We start from the raw sequence: 16,731 nt of genomic DNA on the forward strand, positions 1-16,731 counted from the left end.
CCCTATGTTCAAAGCAGCACTATTTGCAACAGCCAAGACACGGAAACCACCTAAATGTCCATCAACAGATGAATGGATAAAGAAGATGTGGTACGTATATACAGTGGAATACTACTCAGCCATAAAAAAGAATGAAATAATGCCATTTGCAGCAACATGGATGCAACTAGAGATTATCATGCTAAGTAAGTCAGAAAGACAAATACCGTATGATATCACTTATATGTGGAATCTAAACTATGACACGAATGCACTCATCTATGAAACAGAAACAGAATCACGGACATAGAGAACAGACTGGTGGTGGTGGTTGCCAAGTGGGAGGGGGGATGGGGGAGGGATGGAGTGGGAGGTTGAGGTTAGCTGATGTAAGCTTTTATATATAAAATGGATAAACAACAAGGTCCTACTGTATAACACAGAGAACTATATTTAATATCATATGACAGGGGTCTTCCCTGGCGGTGCAGTGGATAAGACTCTGTGCTCCCAATGCAGGGGGCTCAGGTTTGATCCCTGGTCTGGGAACGAGATCCCACATGCATGCTGCAACAAAGAATTCGCATGCCACAACTAAGGAGCCCACCTGCCACAACTATAGACCCGGTGCAACCAAATAAATAAAAATGAAAAAAAAATCCTATGATAAACCATAATGCAAAGTAGTATTAAATAAAAAAGAATGTATATATAACTTAATCAACATAACATACTGTAAATACTTCAATTAAAAAAAATTAACAAACAAAAAACCTATAATTAGTGGCCAAAGCTTTCATCTAAAAGGGGCTTGCCAAAGGAATCTACCCAGAAATGGCCAACAGCAGCAAAATGGTATTACACTAATGCATAAACTTCCTAACACACTCCCTTTCCATCCTGCTTCCTAGGTGCTAACAAGCAGCTGTGCTATCTAGGACTCTCTCCCCACAGCCTGGTGGTGGCACATCTGTCTCCCTTTCAAATGAACTTCTCTAGAGCAGACTGGGCCCAGCTTCTCTCTGTTCCCCTGCACTTGGCAGAGCTCAATGTATTTTGATCCCAGCTCTCCTTGAGCTGAGATCTCGAGGCCAGAGATTCCCATCAGCCCCTTCTCCTCTAAGCTCTGTGACCCACCTGCTCTACCACAGGCAACCGGCTCTTCAGTTGGATCATGGGGCTGGCAGCTGTATACACTCACCTCTCTACTCACATACCACTTTTGGGGCACTGAAACTTGCAGCAGGATGCACTCAATATTCCATCACCTGCCAAGATCATCTCTCATTTGCTAGAGAGGAAGTGGTCATCCTGGAAACATAGCTTGCGTCTGAAGGGCGAGGAGGCCTGCACCGCCTGAGGCTACGCACATAGACCCCTCTGGGCCCCTCGTTAAGCAGGAATCACACAAGTTGGAGTGTTTGGAGCACTTGTTAATCCGTTATGATTTATTAGCTGTACAGCAGTAGATCCTCCTCCCCAGCTTTCAACCCCATTACATATTTTATTACAGGTCTCATGTTGGCGTCCTAAAATAATGAAAAATATCACACAGTACAGCTAAGTACAAAATGCATCAACCTAGAGTCTGATAGCTAACTGATGGCTCTCTTAAAAGCAATACACAGAAGAAAAAAGTGTTTGAAATCAGCAAGACTGAGGCTCTCTAAAAAACACATTTTAAACATGTGACAGTTCATGTGCAAGAATCACTTTTTAGTTGGTTTTGCTTCACATTATTATTTTTTGAAGATTCAAAGTTTAAATTACTGACCTAGTGAAATTTTCTGGCCCAGCTTTTAAGAGCTGCTGTGACCCACTCATAATCACCCTTCTGCTTTAACAGAGGATGTATAAAACACAAAATTCAGCTACAAACAAAGCAAAGAAAATGTAGATGGGAAATCATAACAAAGTTAATTGTACAAGGTTCAAATGCTGGCTCCATGGGCTGGAAAATTATGATCTTCCATGTGGGTGTCCGTCACTAGCGGGCAGCAGTCTGGGTGCCATTCTGCTACATGATTGTGATCCAATTCCTTGTCAACATTTACATACTACAGTCTGTGGAAACTTAATTTGCAAGTAATTAAAATGCTGGGTTTTCTTACACTGCACTTTTCAACCTCTTAATTAATGGAAAAGATTAAAATGTAAAAAAAGTTATTTACAAGCTTGACCATACCAGAAACTTTGCCAAGAAAGAGGCAAAGTCTTCAGGACAGAAACCAATCGTAGCATGCCATACTACTGGTGTGCAACTGACTCCAAGCAAAGAGAGTCAGGGCAAAGCAAAAGCAAAAACCAGTTTAAAAGTCTAAGTCCTTCCCAAGTCTGCATTTACAATTAAAAACTCTCCTGGGAAGAAGACCATAGAACTCTGGGAAACCCAGTGGTGGTTTCTGGAGTGGTTTACCATAGCAAGAGAGAGGGTTCAATGTCTCTGTTTCCATCTAAGAAAACCAGTTAGGCGTCAACACTGTCCTCAGCACTTCACAGTAAACCCTCAGGGACTCAGAACATTCCATTATTTGCTAACATCAAACAGCAAGTTCTAGTTAAATCACATTTTTCTAACATCATCCTTGAAGTTTTAGTTCTCAGTATGTTTGGTAAAATGATGCTTTTCCCAAAGCCAAAAGAAGAAAGAAGGGAGAAAAATTAAGATGCGGGCCGTTTAAACACAGCCCAGAGCAGTCCTGGCAACGAGCAAGGCCCCGCCATCACCGGTCCATCATGCTGAGGATCATCTCGGGCGTGAGGTCTCCGTTGGGGGCGTCTGTGGCGGCTGGCTGGGGCTCCTCTTCCTCCCCCTCTGCGGGCTCTGCGTCTGGCTCTTTTTTGACTTCAACTATAATGTTCTCAATTGCACCTGTATTCTGGTCTTCGACCTGAATAATGGCTGTTGCTGGCAAAGAAGAGCATGAACAAAACAAATGCTCCATTAAAGCCCCCAAGGATTGCAAGGGTCTTTTCAGACTTGACACTAAATGAATGTCAGCAACACAGGAAAGCCTTAGATTCGATACAGAGAAAGTCAATCAAAAAGACCTAATAACCTAAAATGCGGCCATACACAAAGCCCCACTACTCTAGATACTATCAAAGAACAAAATGTTGACACTCCTCTTCATATGACTCCCAAATTGCGTATTAAAAAACTCATAAATTTGAGTTTAAATGTCATAAATTTGGGCTTCATAATACTGTGTGTGAGATAGGCAAAAAATGCAGATGGTGCGGGACTAGGAATACTTCACAGAGTGTGGGATGTAGGTCCGTTTTAGAGATGACCCACCTATAGCAAAGAACCTGACATTTTTGAGTCTGAAGTCCTCCCAACACCCAGCGCCCTCCCGCCAGTTCACTCACTCAAATGTGTGTAGGCAAAATAGTTCCCGGGATCTTTAGAGTCAACCACCCCATTGCAATAAGACATCTGGACACGGGGCTCAGGGAGCATGTTAAAAAAATAGATGAAACCCTGTATTTGTTAAAGAAAGAAAAAAAATTGCCAGCTTTTAGGAGATTCATGAATAGGACAGAGATCTGAGACCCTGCAGAGCCTGCTGTCACAAGGGCCACGTCCCGTACAGGACTGCTACGTGGTGTGACGTGGAGGGTGAACACCTCCTCTGTGTCCTCTCATAAATCAGGAGGCCAGCAATAGAATCCACCAGCCTGGATTTCTTAGGAGGGACAGTGTCAGCTCAGAAATTGCTTTTTCCCTCTATCTTTTAAAATTTGGCTGTTTTACGTTCATTACCACATCAATTTTGCCAGCTGACTATGACTCTGGTTGTTTTGTAAAACTCTCCCACATTAACAGTACCCACCTTGTAGAACATAAGTACCCTTCTACTCTGGATTTTCTCCTACTGAAACCTAACAGGCCTCTAGAGATGTTCCTCCGTAAAAACCAAAAAATCGCTTCCTGAGAGTTTGTTCCCAGTGTGACCTTAATTTGTTCTCATGGCTCAGTTCCCATCTACCCAAAGAATAAGGACCTGTCTGGCCTCCCCACGTGTTAGGAGAGGACGCCAGCCTGCTGTGCTGAGACAGTCAACTTACGCTGGGTCTGTTTGGGCTGGTTGGTTCTGCCAGGGGGGCGTCCTCTCCGCTTCTTGGCAGGTGGTGGGGCTGGGGTCACAGGCTGAGGCTCTGGCTCGGGTTCAATCTCCACGGCAGGCTCCTCCTCATCCTCATTGTCATCCAGGTCTGGCTCAGCATTTTCTTCTCATGAAATCAGGAAGAAGAGGTAGTGGGGCAAGGAGAAGAGTGGTGGAAGAAAAAATAACACACAAATAATCACATATTCTGTGAAGTCTAGTTACGTATTTATTTTCATCGTTAAAAGCCCATTTAAAAAATGCTTTCACTGGAATTTTTGTTATCAGTGTTAACAGAGTACACTGGTATTGATGCAGAATAAGCAAATCAACCCAAATACTATTATTCATATTTTATGTGGACTGGATATTACTTTTTTCTCTAAGCTTTAGATATCAGAATATTGAGTTTTGAATTCTTAGAGGCAACTCCACAATATGCCAGTTATATAAAAAAAACCCACAAATGGTGTTCTAAGTTGAAAATGAAACAAATGTTCCCTCTACCTACTACACAAGGATAAAGCAGGACACTAAGCCTGATACGGACCCCTGAAGAGTGGTAGAAGGTGTGCATGCATGTCTGTGTGTATGAAGTTCTTGAAGCACCGTGAGGTCCTATTTACTAGGAAAAGCATAAGGCCAAGTTTTGGGATTTAATTTAATTCCCAGCTGTTCCAAACCTAACAGGTCATTCTTAACTCCCTTACCTTCTCCCGACTGCCATTATCACATAAAAGGAGAGGGAACTACTATAGAAAGAACACTGACGAGGAGCCTGATAATATGGCTTTGAGTCTCAGATCTCCTAAGTGTGTGACCTGGGACCATGACCACACTGAACCTCAGTTTCCTTGTGTAATCTCTAAAGCACTCCCAAGGATCACAAGGACTGAGATAATGTCTGTAATCGTGCTCTGTAACTTACATTCTACTACATAATCACAGTTGATTTTTACACTGTACATCACAGTTTAAAAATTCTCCATTATTCCATTTAGGCTTCATTAAGTAAGAGATATTACCCTCATTTTATAGAAATAGAGAGAAGCTAAGTGATTTGTAAGGCACAACTAACCACAGTTTGGGGCTGTTCTGCTGCCCACACCTATAGGCAACCAAAGAGTTCTTGCTACCCCTCCCCCACTGCCAAGGCACAAAATGTACCCCGCCTGCCTTCCTCCAAGAAATGCAGGTTACAAGCACATTCTCTTTCTCTAGCACCAAATGTTTAAATTTAGAAGTCTGTGGGTAAATGCCTGATCTTCAGGACAAAATGCCTTATTTGCCAAGTGACTGAAATCCTAAGTGAAAATGTGGGGAACGTACTGGTACGTGGCAGAGTGTCAAGGACGACACGCTTTCCTGCTGAAGTTATTCAAGCCCCCTATTGCCTAAGTTGGCCCAATGCCTAGAAAATTAAACAAATTCAGTCAGAATTGGGGGAAAAAGCACACAAAGAAGGTTAATAGGGTCAAAGGTTTATTGGCTGGGAGAGACTTTGGCAAAAAGCCTTTGAAAATAGCAGTAGACTCTGCTGGTCAATTTCTGCCGATGGCCAACAGGCAGAACTTCTGGGAGGGAACAAATATGACTGTGTGGCCTTCACCAGCCCAGAAATTCTGGGATAAAGAGACACTAGGGAGCTTCCCTGGTGGCGCAGTGGTTAAGAGTCCGCCTGCCGATGCAGGGGACGCGGGTTCATGCCCCAGTCTGGGAGGATCCCACATGCCGCGAAGCGGCTAGGCCCGTGAGCCATGGCCGCTGAGCCTGCGCGTCTGGAGCCTGTGCTCCGCAACTGGAGAGGCCACAACAGTGAGACGCCCACGTACCGCAAAAAAAAAAAAAGAGAGACACTAGGTATGAGGTCCAAAACCAAACACTGTGCTGTACAAACCAGCAGTGCAGAAGACAAAAGGAGGAACTGTAGCAACCTATTAGGAACTGTCAATAAACTCTGCAGGTGAAAGATGCTTCTGGTAAAGTACAATTAGAGAATAGAACTGGTCTTGTTGGGAGATGAACCACAGAAATGAACAGGGAAGAACCATAAGAAAAAAGGGTATGGGACAATGTCTGTGAGTAGGAGGCTCTGCAACGAAGAGCAACTACAGGTATCCTGAAGCTCAAGGTTATCTGTGGATCTCTGCTGGTACTTGAGGCCCTCTGACATTCCTTGGCACCTCCCAACAGTCCACTCAATTTCTTAGGCAAACAAAGGGATCCCACAAAATTCTCAGTAGAGAGTGATGCGCTTTATAAAAATTAAGCAAAGTGACATTTTAAAAGAGGCATTCACTTAAAACCGAGTGAATGAAGATATTGCTTAAAATAGATTTTCTACTAAAAAAGGCAGCAAAAAATAAACTACTCTTATGCTTAGATGAATATTCTCCCAGAAACAGTTAAAGTTCTGAATAGAAAAGTGAAGTCTTTATTAAGATAAAAAAACAAAAGGAACTTTGTTATAGATTTAAGTATTAAAAACCTAGTACTGGGGCTTCCCTGGTGGCGCAGTGGTTGAGAGTCCGCCTGCCGATGCAAGGGACACAGGTTCGTGCCCCGGTCCGGGAAGATCCCACATGCCGCGGAGCGGCTGGGCCCATGAGCCATGGCCGCTGAGCCTGCGCGTCCGGAGCCTGTGCTCCGCAACGGGAGAGGCCACAGCAGTGAGAGGCCCGCGTACCGCAAACAAACAAACAACAAAAAAAACCCTAGTACTTTCATGAACAAGTTTGATAATAAAACCAATAAAGTAACATAAGTTCTTTAACACATTTTCAGAAATTTCATTTCCTTCCCCACTATTTCTACTGACAAGCAATGCAGAAGACAAAATGAGAACTCCTTAGAAATACATTAGGCATCATCTATAAGTGCATTCTCCAAAACAAAACCCCTCTACATCCTTTTCCACAAAAACCTTAAATCTTTAAGTCACAGATGTGACTTCTTAACTGGCTGCCAGTAGCCCAAGTATCCACATTATAAAACCTAACACTATGGAATAAGTTTGTATAATCAAACGTGATTCCTACATTACCAACACCTTTGTTTGCCACCCCTTTCATGAGTCTAGCACCACAACGCATATACTTTCTGTCTGGATTTCATGACTAACACCCCAAAGAACATCAATGGTAGGAAAATAAGCAAAGTTTTAAATTATAAATGGAGAGATTAAGGTAGGAAGAGAAAGGCTGACCTTCATGGATTTGATCAACACATCTCAAGGCTAGGCTGACACAGGCAATCAAACCAGAAGTTGGTCAGGATGCTTAAGCAACCTTCTTCATGTCCATTAGATTCACTGCTCAAATCTAGACCAGCTTCCTAAATGTAAAAGCTATGAACATAGAAAAGAAACTCTGCTGGCCTTAGAATATCACTAATCTGAGTAAATTGAGTAAAGATATTAATTTTGCTTCAGCTTTAACTGAACATAATATATAATATCTTATCAAGCAATGGAATGCCATGAGAAAAAAAAAGAAAAAAAAAGAAAATTTGCTCCAGGGATAAACTAACTGCTGTTGTAAATATATACACACATCAGGAAGATTAGAGGTTTAAAGGAAGTATGAGAGACTGGCTTATCTCTGTAACCCAGCATGTCCATATGTAAATACACTGGAAACTCTGCACCAAAACCTGCCATGTATAACTAACTCAAGAAACAAGTTACTTACCACTGTCAGAGGAGTCTTCCTTTTTAGAGCGCATCTTTCTTTTCCTTCCACGTTTACTCTTCTTCGTTTCTCCTCCATTTTCCCCTTCTACACCATCTGGACCAGCACAATTATCAGCATGTCTTGCCATGGTATTCTAACAAAAGGAACAAAACCCTCTTTCACATTACTAAAAAAGGTAAGATTAAAATTGGAAGTTCTCTTTTAGTTTAATAAAAAAAACAACCGGGGGGCAGCGGGTGTTGGGGCGGGAATCCTATTAAGTCTCAATGTTCTAGTATCTGCTAAATGTGTCCTGAACATACTCTCCCCATTAGAGGAAATGGTCTCCATCTGGAGGGGGCAGGGAGAGAGACAAGGGTGGGCAAGAGAGGAGAGTTGCTCAGAAGATGAGGTTGGATCCTCTGAGCAGGGGAGAATCAGACCAACCTCCCTGTCCTGTGCAGACCTGACAAACATGGCCCTAAGTGAAGATCCAGCACAGAACTGTTAAAAAAAAAAAGTACTGAGTTCCCAGGACTTCCCTGGTGGTCCAGTGGCTAAGATTCCACACTCCCAAAACAGGGGGCCTGGGTTCGATCCCTGGTTAGGGAACTAGATCCTACATGCCACAACTAAGAGTTCACATGATGCACCTAAAGAGCCCACATGCTGCAACAAAGATCCTGCAGGCCACAACTAAGACCTGGTGCGGCCAAATAAATAAATAAATAAAAATATACTGAGTTCCCCATCAGTGGAAGGGTTCACACATGGACAGAAAACCTCAAGGTGGGGATGACTGACCCTTTTCCAAATGACAGTTCATCTCTATATTTATAAGCTCAGTGGAAAAGACTGCCCTGCTTTGCAGTGGAAGCTCAAGAACGTGGTATCAAGAACTGTAAGACAGGAAGTAAAGTTCTGACTCTTACCCGGCGTGTAAATGTTTTCCCACACTTAGAACAGACGAAGGCCGCGGGGACAAAGTTGGGGTCATGATAGCGTTTGAAGTGCATGTCAAGGAGCTGTTTCTGGCGGAAGGTCTTGTCGCAGTGGCTGCAGGCATAAGGCTTCTCTCCGGTGTGGGTGCGCTTATGCATGATCATGTGCCTCTCCTGAAAGAAAGTGGGGTGGGGAAGGTCTCAGAGCCTGTCCTAGGGCTGCTACCTCAGCCACCATCTGTGTGCGTGTAGCTGACAAGACCTTTCACTCCCAAGGGTCTAGGCTCAAAGCTGCTTATTGAGAGGATAAAGTTAACCATACTGGGGTACAAAACTGCTTCCCCAAATCCTAGGATAGATACGCTCACTCCTGCTGGGCTGCTTCTGTAGATCACTCCCAAGCATCAGGCCCCAGAACCAGATTCTTCCCTTCTCTCAAGTCCGGGACTTACTTCCCATGGTTTTGAGAAAAGCTAGCAGTCTGCCTGGAGCAGGTGGAGGGTAGGGGAAGGTGTGACTGAATAAAACTGTCAGTTGGAACCAGACATGATACAATCGAGAAGCAGGACCTTCAGTGACAATCTCATAAACCACGTTTGAAAATATCCTTAAAAATAGTCACCATACAAGGTATATAAAAACCCCCTGATAAAACCTAACAATAATGGGACAGCAACCATTTTCTAACTATGAAAGGCTCTACCTGTCTGCAAGCGTAATCACACTGATCACACTTAAAGCGCTTCTCGTTCTTATGTGACTTCTGGTGCTGGATGAGGGCATAGCGCTCATGAAACACAGCATCGCAGTATCGGCATTTCTTGCCCTGCTCAATGTAGGAATGCTGCTTTCGCAAGTGGACACCTGAAAGCAAAATAGAAAGCGCGGTCCAACTTGTGAAAACACAAACAAGCATTTCAAAGAGTTAAGAATACATTTCTTTCTGCTTCTTAAAATAATTACTCTGGCTGTTATACAGAAAATGAATAAAAAGAATAACAGACGTGGGGAGACTAGTTGAGACGTTGAAACTGGATAGGTGAAAGAAGGTGGTGGTTTGGATAAAGGAGATGGCAGTGGGTACGGAGGGAAGGAGAAGAACTAAGAGTGATGAGAGACCTAAGAAGTTGAATCAACAGGATTGAGTGACTGGCCAGAGAGTGAGGAAGAGAAAGGTGGGTATCAGGAATGACCTCCAGGTTTCTGGCTTGGAAAACTGAGCAGACGGTGGGGCCATTTACTGAGACAAGGAATAGTGGAACAAGGCTGAAGCCCAAGCTGTGTTTATCTCTGGGGCAAGGGAGTAAAGGGCTTTTAGACCTTCAGTTTTGGACATGTTGAAGTTGAAATGCCAATGATATCAAGTAGGGATAGGGATGGCAAGGAATAGATGGGTACATAAGCCTTAATCAGAGGACAGATTTGGAGCAGGATTTGAGTGAGACCAAGAGAACTGATGAAATCACTAAGGCAAAGAAAGAAACAGTATGGGTCATGCCTTAAGAAACCTAACAGTTAAGGCCAGTGAGAGGAAAAAGGATTAAAACAAGAGAAGGCTGAGAAGGAACAGTCAGAGAAATCAGAAGAAAACCAACAGGATGTAGTGCCATGAAAGCCAAAGGAAGACAGTGTTTTAAGGAGGAGGGTGCAGCCCGCTATGAATAATGATGCTAAGAGATCAAGGCAGATGGGGGAGTTGAACGTTTCCTGCATTCTGCAATGTGGGGTCACTGGTGATCTTAGTCAGTCACTTTATAGAGTGATGGGTATAAGCCAGATGGGAAGGAAACTAGAAGCTGAGGAAGAGAGGGCTGTGAGGGATATAACTCTTCATGAGCATTGGCTAGAAAGGAAACAAGAGTTAAACCTAGAAGGGAAAGACTTTTTTTAAAAAAAGACAAGAGAGATGAAAGCACATTTGGAGTTGAGGCGAAAGATTAAGGAGTGAGAACATGAAAATGAAGGTAAAGATGCGATACCTGACCACGGAAAGGCTGCCAAGAACACAGGAGAGTGGGATCAGGGCAAAGGGACAGGCCACAGACAAGAGTGACACAAACTCTCTAGTAGCAGATGGGGAAAGAGGATGAATGCAGGTAGATTTACACATCTGATAACAGGAAATGTGAAGTTTCAACCTGTTGCCTTTATTTTTTTGTGAAGTAGGAAAAGAGGTTACATACTGAGACCACGGAGGCAAAGAGAAAAGGGAAGGAAGATCAGAGGTTTAAAGAAAGTTAACAATGATTTATTCTACTCTGTCATGGAACCTCCCACATCGCAGGCACCCAAACATTTGTGGAATGAATGAATGAATGGACAAACTCGCTGAGGAGAATGCGAGCACAATTGATGAGGACAAACAGCTGGATTATTCAGGAGCCCAGCTGCATTTGGGATCATGAATTTATGGTGCTACCAATCTGCTCAATCAAGGTGATATCACATCAAACTTAAAGAGGGCCAATTCTGGGGAATGGAAATAAGGTAGGGGAAAGGGATGGCTCACTTTTAACTCTCTACACATGTTCACTATATGAAGGCCTTTTATACACACATATATTATTCCAAATAATTTTTAGGCCTCAACTTTCCCCTTCTGGTCCTCAGATAGAGACTTAATAGTTAAAGACTTTCTTTCATACATTCTTATTAAATACTTACAATAATGATTCTGTAAAGTAGGAATTATTCTTATACCTCAGTTAAAAAAAAAAGACTTCGAGCAGTAAGTATTTGAAGGTGAATCTTGACTCTGGTAGGTCTGTCAAGATTCTCCATGCTTTCCTGTGTCCCAAAAATGATGAATCTTAATTATTGCATATTAGTGTGAAATCAGACCTGCTTTGGGGAACACAAACTTGTTTGGGAATAGTTTTGGGAGATAACTATTATTTGACAGCTCCTAGGCAATTGAGTGCCTCATAAAGAACTTGTTATGCAGGGTCTAAGGGGTTTCATGCAAGTATAAAACACTCAAGGTTTTTATTCGCATCATGAAAGTGAGTAACTTAAAAAAAAAACTAAATAATTCAAACAGGGGCCTAACAGCTCACACACTGCCATGAGATATTACTGGTTTAGGTTTTAGTTTCTATACAGTGCGAACAGTAAAACTCTTTCATTTACCTGAGGACAGTACCTCTTAATTTTTTCTAACAAAGTCCTTTCAAGAGCAGAGTAGGATGAACACATGACCCACTGGATCTTATGTGGAGCCCAAAGTCCTCTACTTCAAGCTCACAGTTTCATCTTAAAAACGTTAGTCAGTCTACAGTTTGTTCAATATAGTCATATTAACGTAAAAATGTTTTAAGACACCAGCTCAATTGGATAACTTTACTCAAAACCTTCTGAGTATAACCAATGCTGCAGAAAGACAGGCCAAGTTTATGCTGTGGCTCAGTATGATCCTGATATGACCTGGGTACTTATGTACTCCCCTGTGTGAGAAACAGCTCTAGAGGGTTCGAGAGGACTCAAGTCCAGCTTTGCCACTCATAAGCTGTGTTGTGTAGCTTTGGTCAAGACATCTGTTCATCATCTATAAAGCTAGAATATACCTTGATGACTTCATATGGTAGTTGTGAAGATCAAATGAGTAAAGAAGTAAAATAAAAGTAAAAGACAACCTGGAAAGTACAATTTATCTAAGTTTATATTATTATTATTATTCAGGGAGCAATGAATTTTGGATAAAGAACAGACTGGGGCAATATTTTTATCTCTTTTAAATAATAAAAACGAAGGGATAAATCCAGGTGACCTTATCTTTAAGAATATGGGTCACAGTATGGGACTTCCCTGGTGGTGCAGTGGTTAAGAATCTGCATGCATGCCAATGCAGGGGACATGGTTCGAGCCCTGGTCCAGGAAGATCCCACATGCCGCAGAGCAACTAAGCCCGTGAGCCACAACTACTGAGCCTGAGCTCTAGAGCCCACAAGCCACAACTACCGAGCGTGCATGCCACAACTACTGAAGCCTTCATGCCTAGAGCCTGTGCTCCGCAACAAAAGAGGCCACTGCAATTAGCGGCCCACGCACCGCAACAAAGAGTAGCCCCCACTCGCTGCAACTAGAAAAAGCCTGCGCGCAGCAACGAAGACACAACGCAGCCACAAATAAATGAATAAATAGATAAATAAATTAATTTTTTTTTAAAAAGAATATGGGTCATACTAAAATTTCTACCACCAAACTCTGCCTCTATATAAACTCTAGTTTAATTATGCACAGATATATAGCTATCAACAAACCAATAAAAACAGTCCCATTACCTAAAGTACAAATATTGTGAAAAAAACCTGAAGTCAACTGACCTTAGTTCGAATCATACTATGTCACTTCTCTATTTGGGGGCTTTAATTATACTGTTTTCTCTCATTACAGCTGCCATTAATTTATAGATGAGCTATAGTCAGGGAAGAATCTTGTAGCCTACTTCAGTACAGTAGCCTAGCTTCAGTAAGAGAAAGAAGACAGAAGAAAGTATCACTAGCACCTAAGCAATGACTTTTATTAAACAGCAGGCCATTCACATTCACAAAACTTACATGAAGGAAGTAATTTGTGATCTCCATTATTCTCACAAATTTGTCAAAATATATTTTTCATTTGCCACTAGTTAATTTACTTACCCAAATCACTTTTTCGGGCTATGACAGTGTCACAGTGGGGACAGTGAAATTTGGCCACATTTTCTGTGTGCTTCTGTAAAATGTGCATCTTCATGGTACCACTTTGGGTAAACCGTGCATGACAAATATAACATTCATAAGGTTTTTCCCCTTAAAAGGAAATACAAAATGAACAACTTAGATGAAATAACTGAATACTATCATTTAATTGGAGGGTAATCCAGGTGGCAGATGTGCTAATCCACAGAGAATCTACAGTTCTTAATTTAGGAAGGATGAGGCTCAGGCCCACTGCCTGGCTCATGCCTATCTTCAGAGATGGAAAAGAAGTCCCAAACTATGGCCACCACCTCTGCTTTGCCCAGCTCTGCCACGGAGTCCTTCACATTTTAGTAAGAGTAGTTCCTACAGCAGTACTTACCTTTGGGGGGAAAGCAGACGGGATGACAGGAGGACCTGCAAGATTTTCTTTTTAGGAAAAGAGAGTACTCTGGAAAACTGACAAGTTGGGTTACTTATGTAACCTACCCAGACTTCTTCTAACAGTAAAAACTTTCCATTCTCCAATGTATATTCAGAGCAATGAACTCCAAGGATATGCCAGAGAAGCATTTATCAATTATATACTACTCTCATGCCAGCTTCCATTCGGGTAACTAATAGGGGCATGTGGTGGTTCACAGGGTCCCACGGGATCCACTAAAAAGCGGTTCATTAATACGAGGAAGGGAGAAGTCCTACCTGAATGGGTTCTCATGTGCCTTTTCAGCTTGTATGTGTCCCTGCTGGCGTAACTGCATAAGCTGCACTGGAAAGGACGCTCTCCAGTGTGAGAGCGAATGTGACGTTTTAATTTGCTGACCTGAAACACAAAAGCAACCGAACCTCTTAAACTTTCGTTAACATAGATTGTGACATGAGAATACTGTGGGTCAGGCACAAAAGCTTATTTTTTGGACACTGCAGTTCATAATACAGAAGAAGTCTAAAAGACAGTATTTCTTCCTCCTCATTATTTCTAACTGTTGCCTCTCAAATCCCTATCATAATCCAAGGGAAAAGGGTAAAATGGATAGGGGCATAGATGAGTCAAGATGGGCTATTATTAACTGTTAGGCTGGGTGATAGGCACATGGGGGTGTATTATACTAGTCTATCTACTTCTACATATGTTTGAAATTTTCCATAATAGTTTAAAAATAATCCATGCTTATTTATGGATCAATTTTCTAACAAATTTTGAATCCAAGTTAATAAATGCATTAATTCCCTTAAGTCTCTCTTCCTATCATCAGCACTTCCCTAACAGACCAGGCACCAGGGGCCTCTCACCTTCCTCACTATGGACTTATGCTTTTCATCTTTCATTAAGTACCTTACCAACAGAACAGTGACTTTCAAACTTGACTCTAAGAAGTGTTTTGAACACTAATGTTTCCTTTGAAAATTTTAAAAAGTGTTCCAATTTTTACATTAAAATCTCCCTGTATTTCTAAGTGCTATATAGTCAAATTCCACACACTGTAAGGCTAAAGAATGGTCCCAACAGCATTACTGAATAATTCTCTTTCCAAAACTTGCCTATTTATCATATATTAAATTCCTATATACACAAGGATCTATTCTTTTTCAACAATCTATTTGTTTATTCCTGCTCCAATATCACAGTCTTCATTTACCATATAGTTTTCAAACAGCCAATAGCACAAGCCCCTCATTCTTTTTTTTGTTTTTTAAATTTATTTATTCATTTATTTATGGCTGCGTTGGGTCTTCATTGCTGTGTGCGGGCTTTCTCTAGTTGTGGCAAGTGGGGGCTACTCTTCGTTGTGGTGTGCAGGCTTCTCATTGCGGTGGCTTCTCTTGTGGAGCATGGGCTCTAGGTGCACAGGCTTCAGTAGTTGTGGCACGTGGGCTCAGTAGTTGTGGCTCATGGGATCTAGAGCGCAGGCTCAGTAGTTGTGGTGCACAGACTTAGTTGTTCCACGGCATGTGGGATCTCCCCAGACCAGGGCTCAAACCCGTGTCCCATGCATTGGCAGGTGGATTCTTAACCACTGAGCCACCAGGGAAGCCCAAGCCCCTCATTCGTTTTTCAAAATTTTCTTAGTCATTCATATTTACTCTTCCAGCTGAAATTTAGAATCAAGCTGAAATGTGTATTTATTTATGTCCTTTGGAAAAATGTGAGACGTTTTCCTCTTACAGGTAGGTATCAGATGTTTTTTGCTGTTCAGTTTATCCCTAGGTCATTTTATTGCTGTTAAGAGTTTGAACCTGTTTCCTACTATTGATATTGTATAAATAAGTCACTGATTCTTGTGTATTTATCTTGGATCTGACCACCCAAATGAACTCTTACTGCTTTAGGTTTTTCAGCCAATACTCTTGAATTTTCTATGTAAGCAAATATGTCTGCAAGACATGACAGTTTTGTCTTTCCATTTATAATTCATTTATTATTTTATACTATTAGCTAGGATTTCCAATACAATGTTGAAATGGTAACAGTAGGAATGGAAATCTTGTTCCAAAGTTTAATGGGAATACTTCCAGTGTTTCAGAGTTAATTAGGCTGGGTTTACTATAGGTTTCCAGTATATACTCCTTATAATAAATTTTTTTTTTTTTTTTGGCTGCATTGGGTCTTCGTTGCTGCACGGGCTTTCTCTAGTTGCAGCGAGTGGGGGCTGCTCTTTGTTGCAGTGTGCAGACTTAGTTGCTCTGCGGCATGTGGGATCTCCCTGGACCAGGGCTGAACCAGTGTTCCCTGCATTGGCAGGCAGATTCTTAACCACTGCGCCACCAGGGAAGTCCCTAAAGATATTTTTTTCTACTCTTGACTTGCTAGAACTCTAAACAGTAATAAGTATTAAATTTTATGATTTTTCAATAACCTATAGAAATGATATGGTTTTTCTTTAATCTCTCAGTGTAGTACAAACCAATAATATCCTAATGCTGAATTATTCTTGCATTTTAGATACATTCTACTTAGTAATCACTTATTTTTTAAATCTATTACCAAATTTGGTTTGTTAATTCACTTAGAATTTTGGTTTTCCTGTGAGAAACAGAAACAGTTTTCTTTTGGAAGTATCCTTATCCAGTTTTGGTAACAGCGTAGCCTCAAATAATAAAGGTGATAAATAAAGCAAGCAAGCAAGCTAGCTAGCTAGCTAGCTGATGGGCCTTAGTTGCAGCACGTAGGATCTTAGTTGTGGCACACAGGACCTTCATTATGGCACACAGGATCTTCTAGTTGCAGCATGTGGGATCTTTTAGTTGAAGCATGTGGGATCTAGTTCCCTCACCAGGGATGGAGCCCAGGCCCCCTGCATTGGGAGCGCAGAATCTTAGCCACTGGAGCACTAGGGAAGTCCCTAAAATC

At 41.9% G+C, this 16,731-nt stretch overlaps 1 protein-coding gene across 3 annotated transcripts in view; it reads right to left on the reverse strand.

The window, feature by feature from the left end:
- Positions 1 to 329: 329 nt before the first annotated feature.
- CTCF (CCCTC-binding factor) overlaps positions 330 to 16,731 on the reverse strand; it is a 50,698-nt gene continuing 34,296 nt past the window's right edge. For 2 of the 3 annotated variants that reach the window (XM_079906424.1, XM_079906425.1), the window contains 7 exons: positions 14,082 to 14,202; positions 13,341 to 13,490; positions 9,404 to 9,564; positions 8,692 to 8,874; positions 7,778 to 7,913; positions 4,051 to 4,212; positions 330 to 2,887 (listed from right to left, as the gene is read on the reverse strand). In XM_079906424.1, the coding sequence (XP_079762550.1) occupies positions 2,703 to 2,887; positions 4,051 to 4,212; positions 7,778 to 7,913; positions 8,692 to 8,874; positions 9,404 to 9,564; positions 13,341 to 13,490; positions 14,082 to 14,202 (1,098 nt within the window). In that variant the 3' untranslated portion in view covers positions 330 to 2,702. The remainder of the gene's footprint in view (positions 2,888 to 4,050; positions 4,213 to 7,777; positions 7,914 to 8,691; positions 8,875 to 9,403; positions 9,565 to 13,340; positions 13,491 to 14,081; positions 14,203 to 16,731) is intronic. The other variant, XM_079906426.1, reaches the window with a different exon arrangement.

This window comes from Stenella coeruleoalba, assembly GCF_951394435.1.
Source record: "Stenella coeruleoalba genome assembly, chromosome: 20".
Taxonomy (NCBI): Eukaryota; Metazoa; Chordata; class Mammalia; order Artiodactyla; family Delphinidae; genus Stenella; species Stenella coeruleoalba.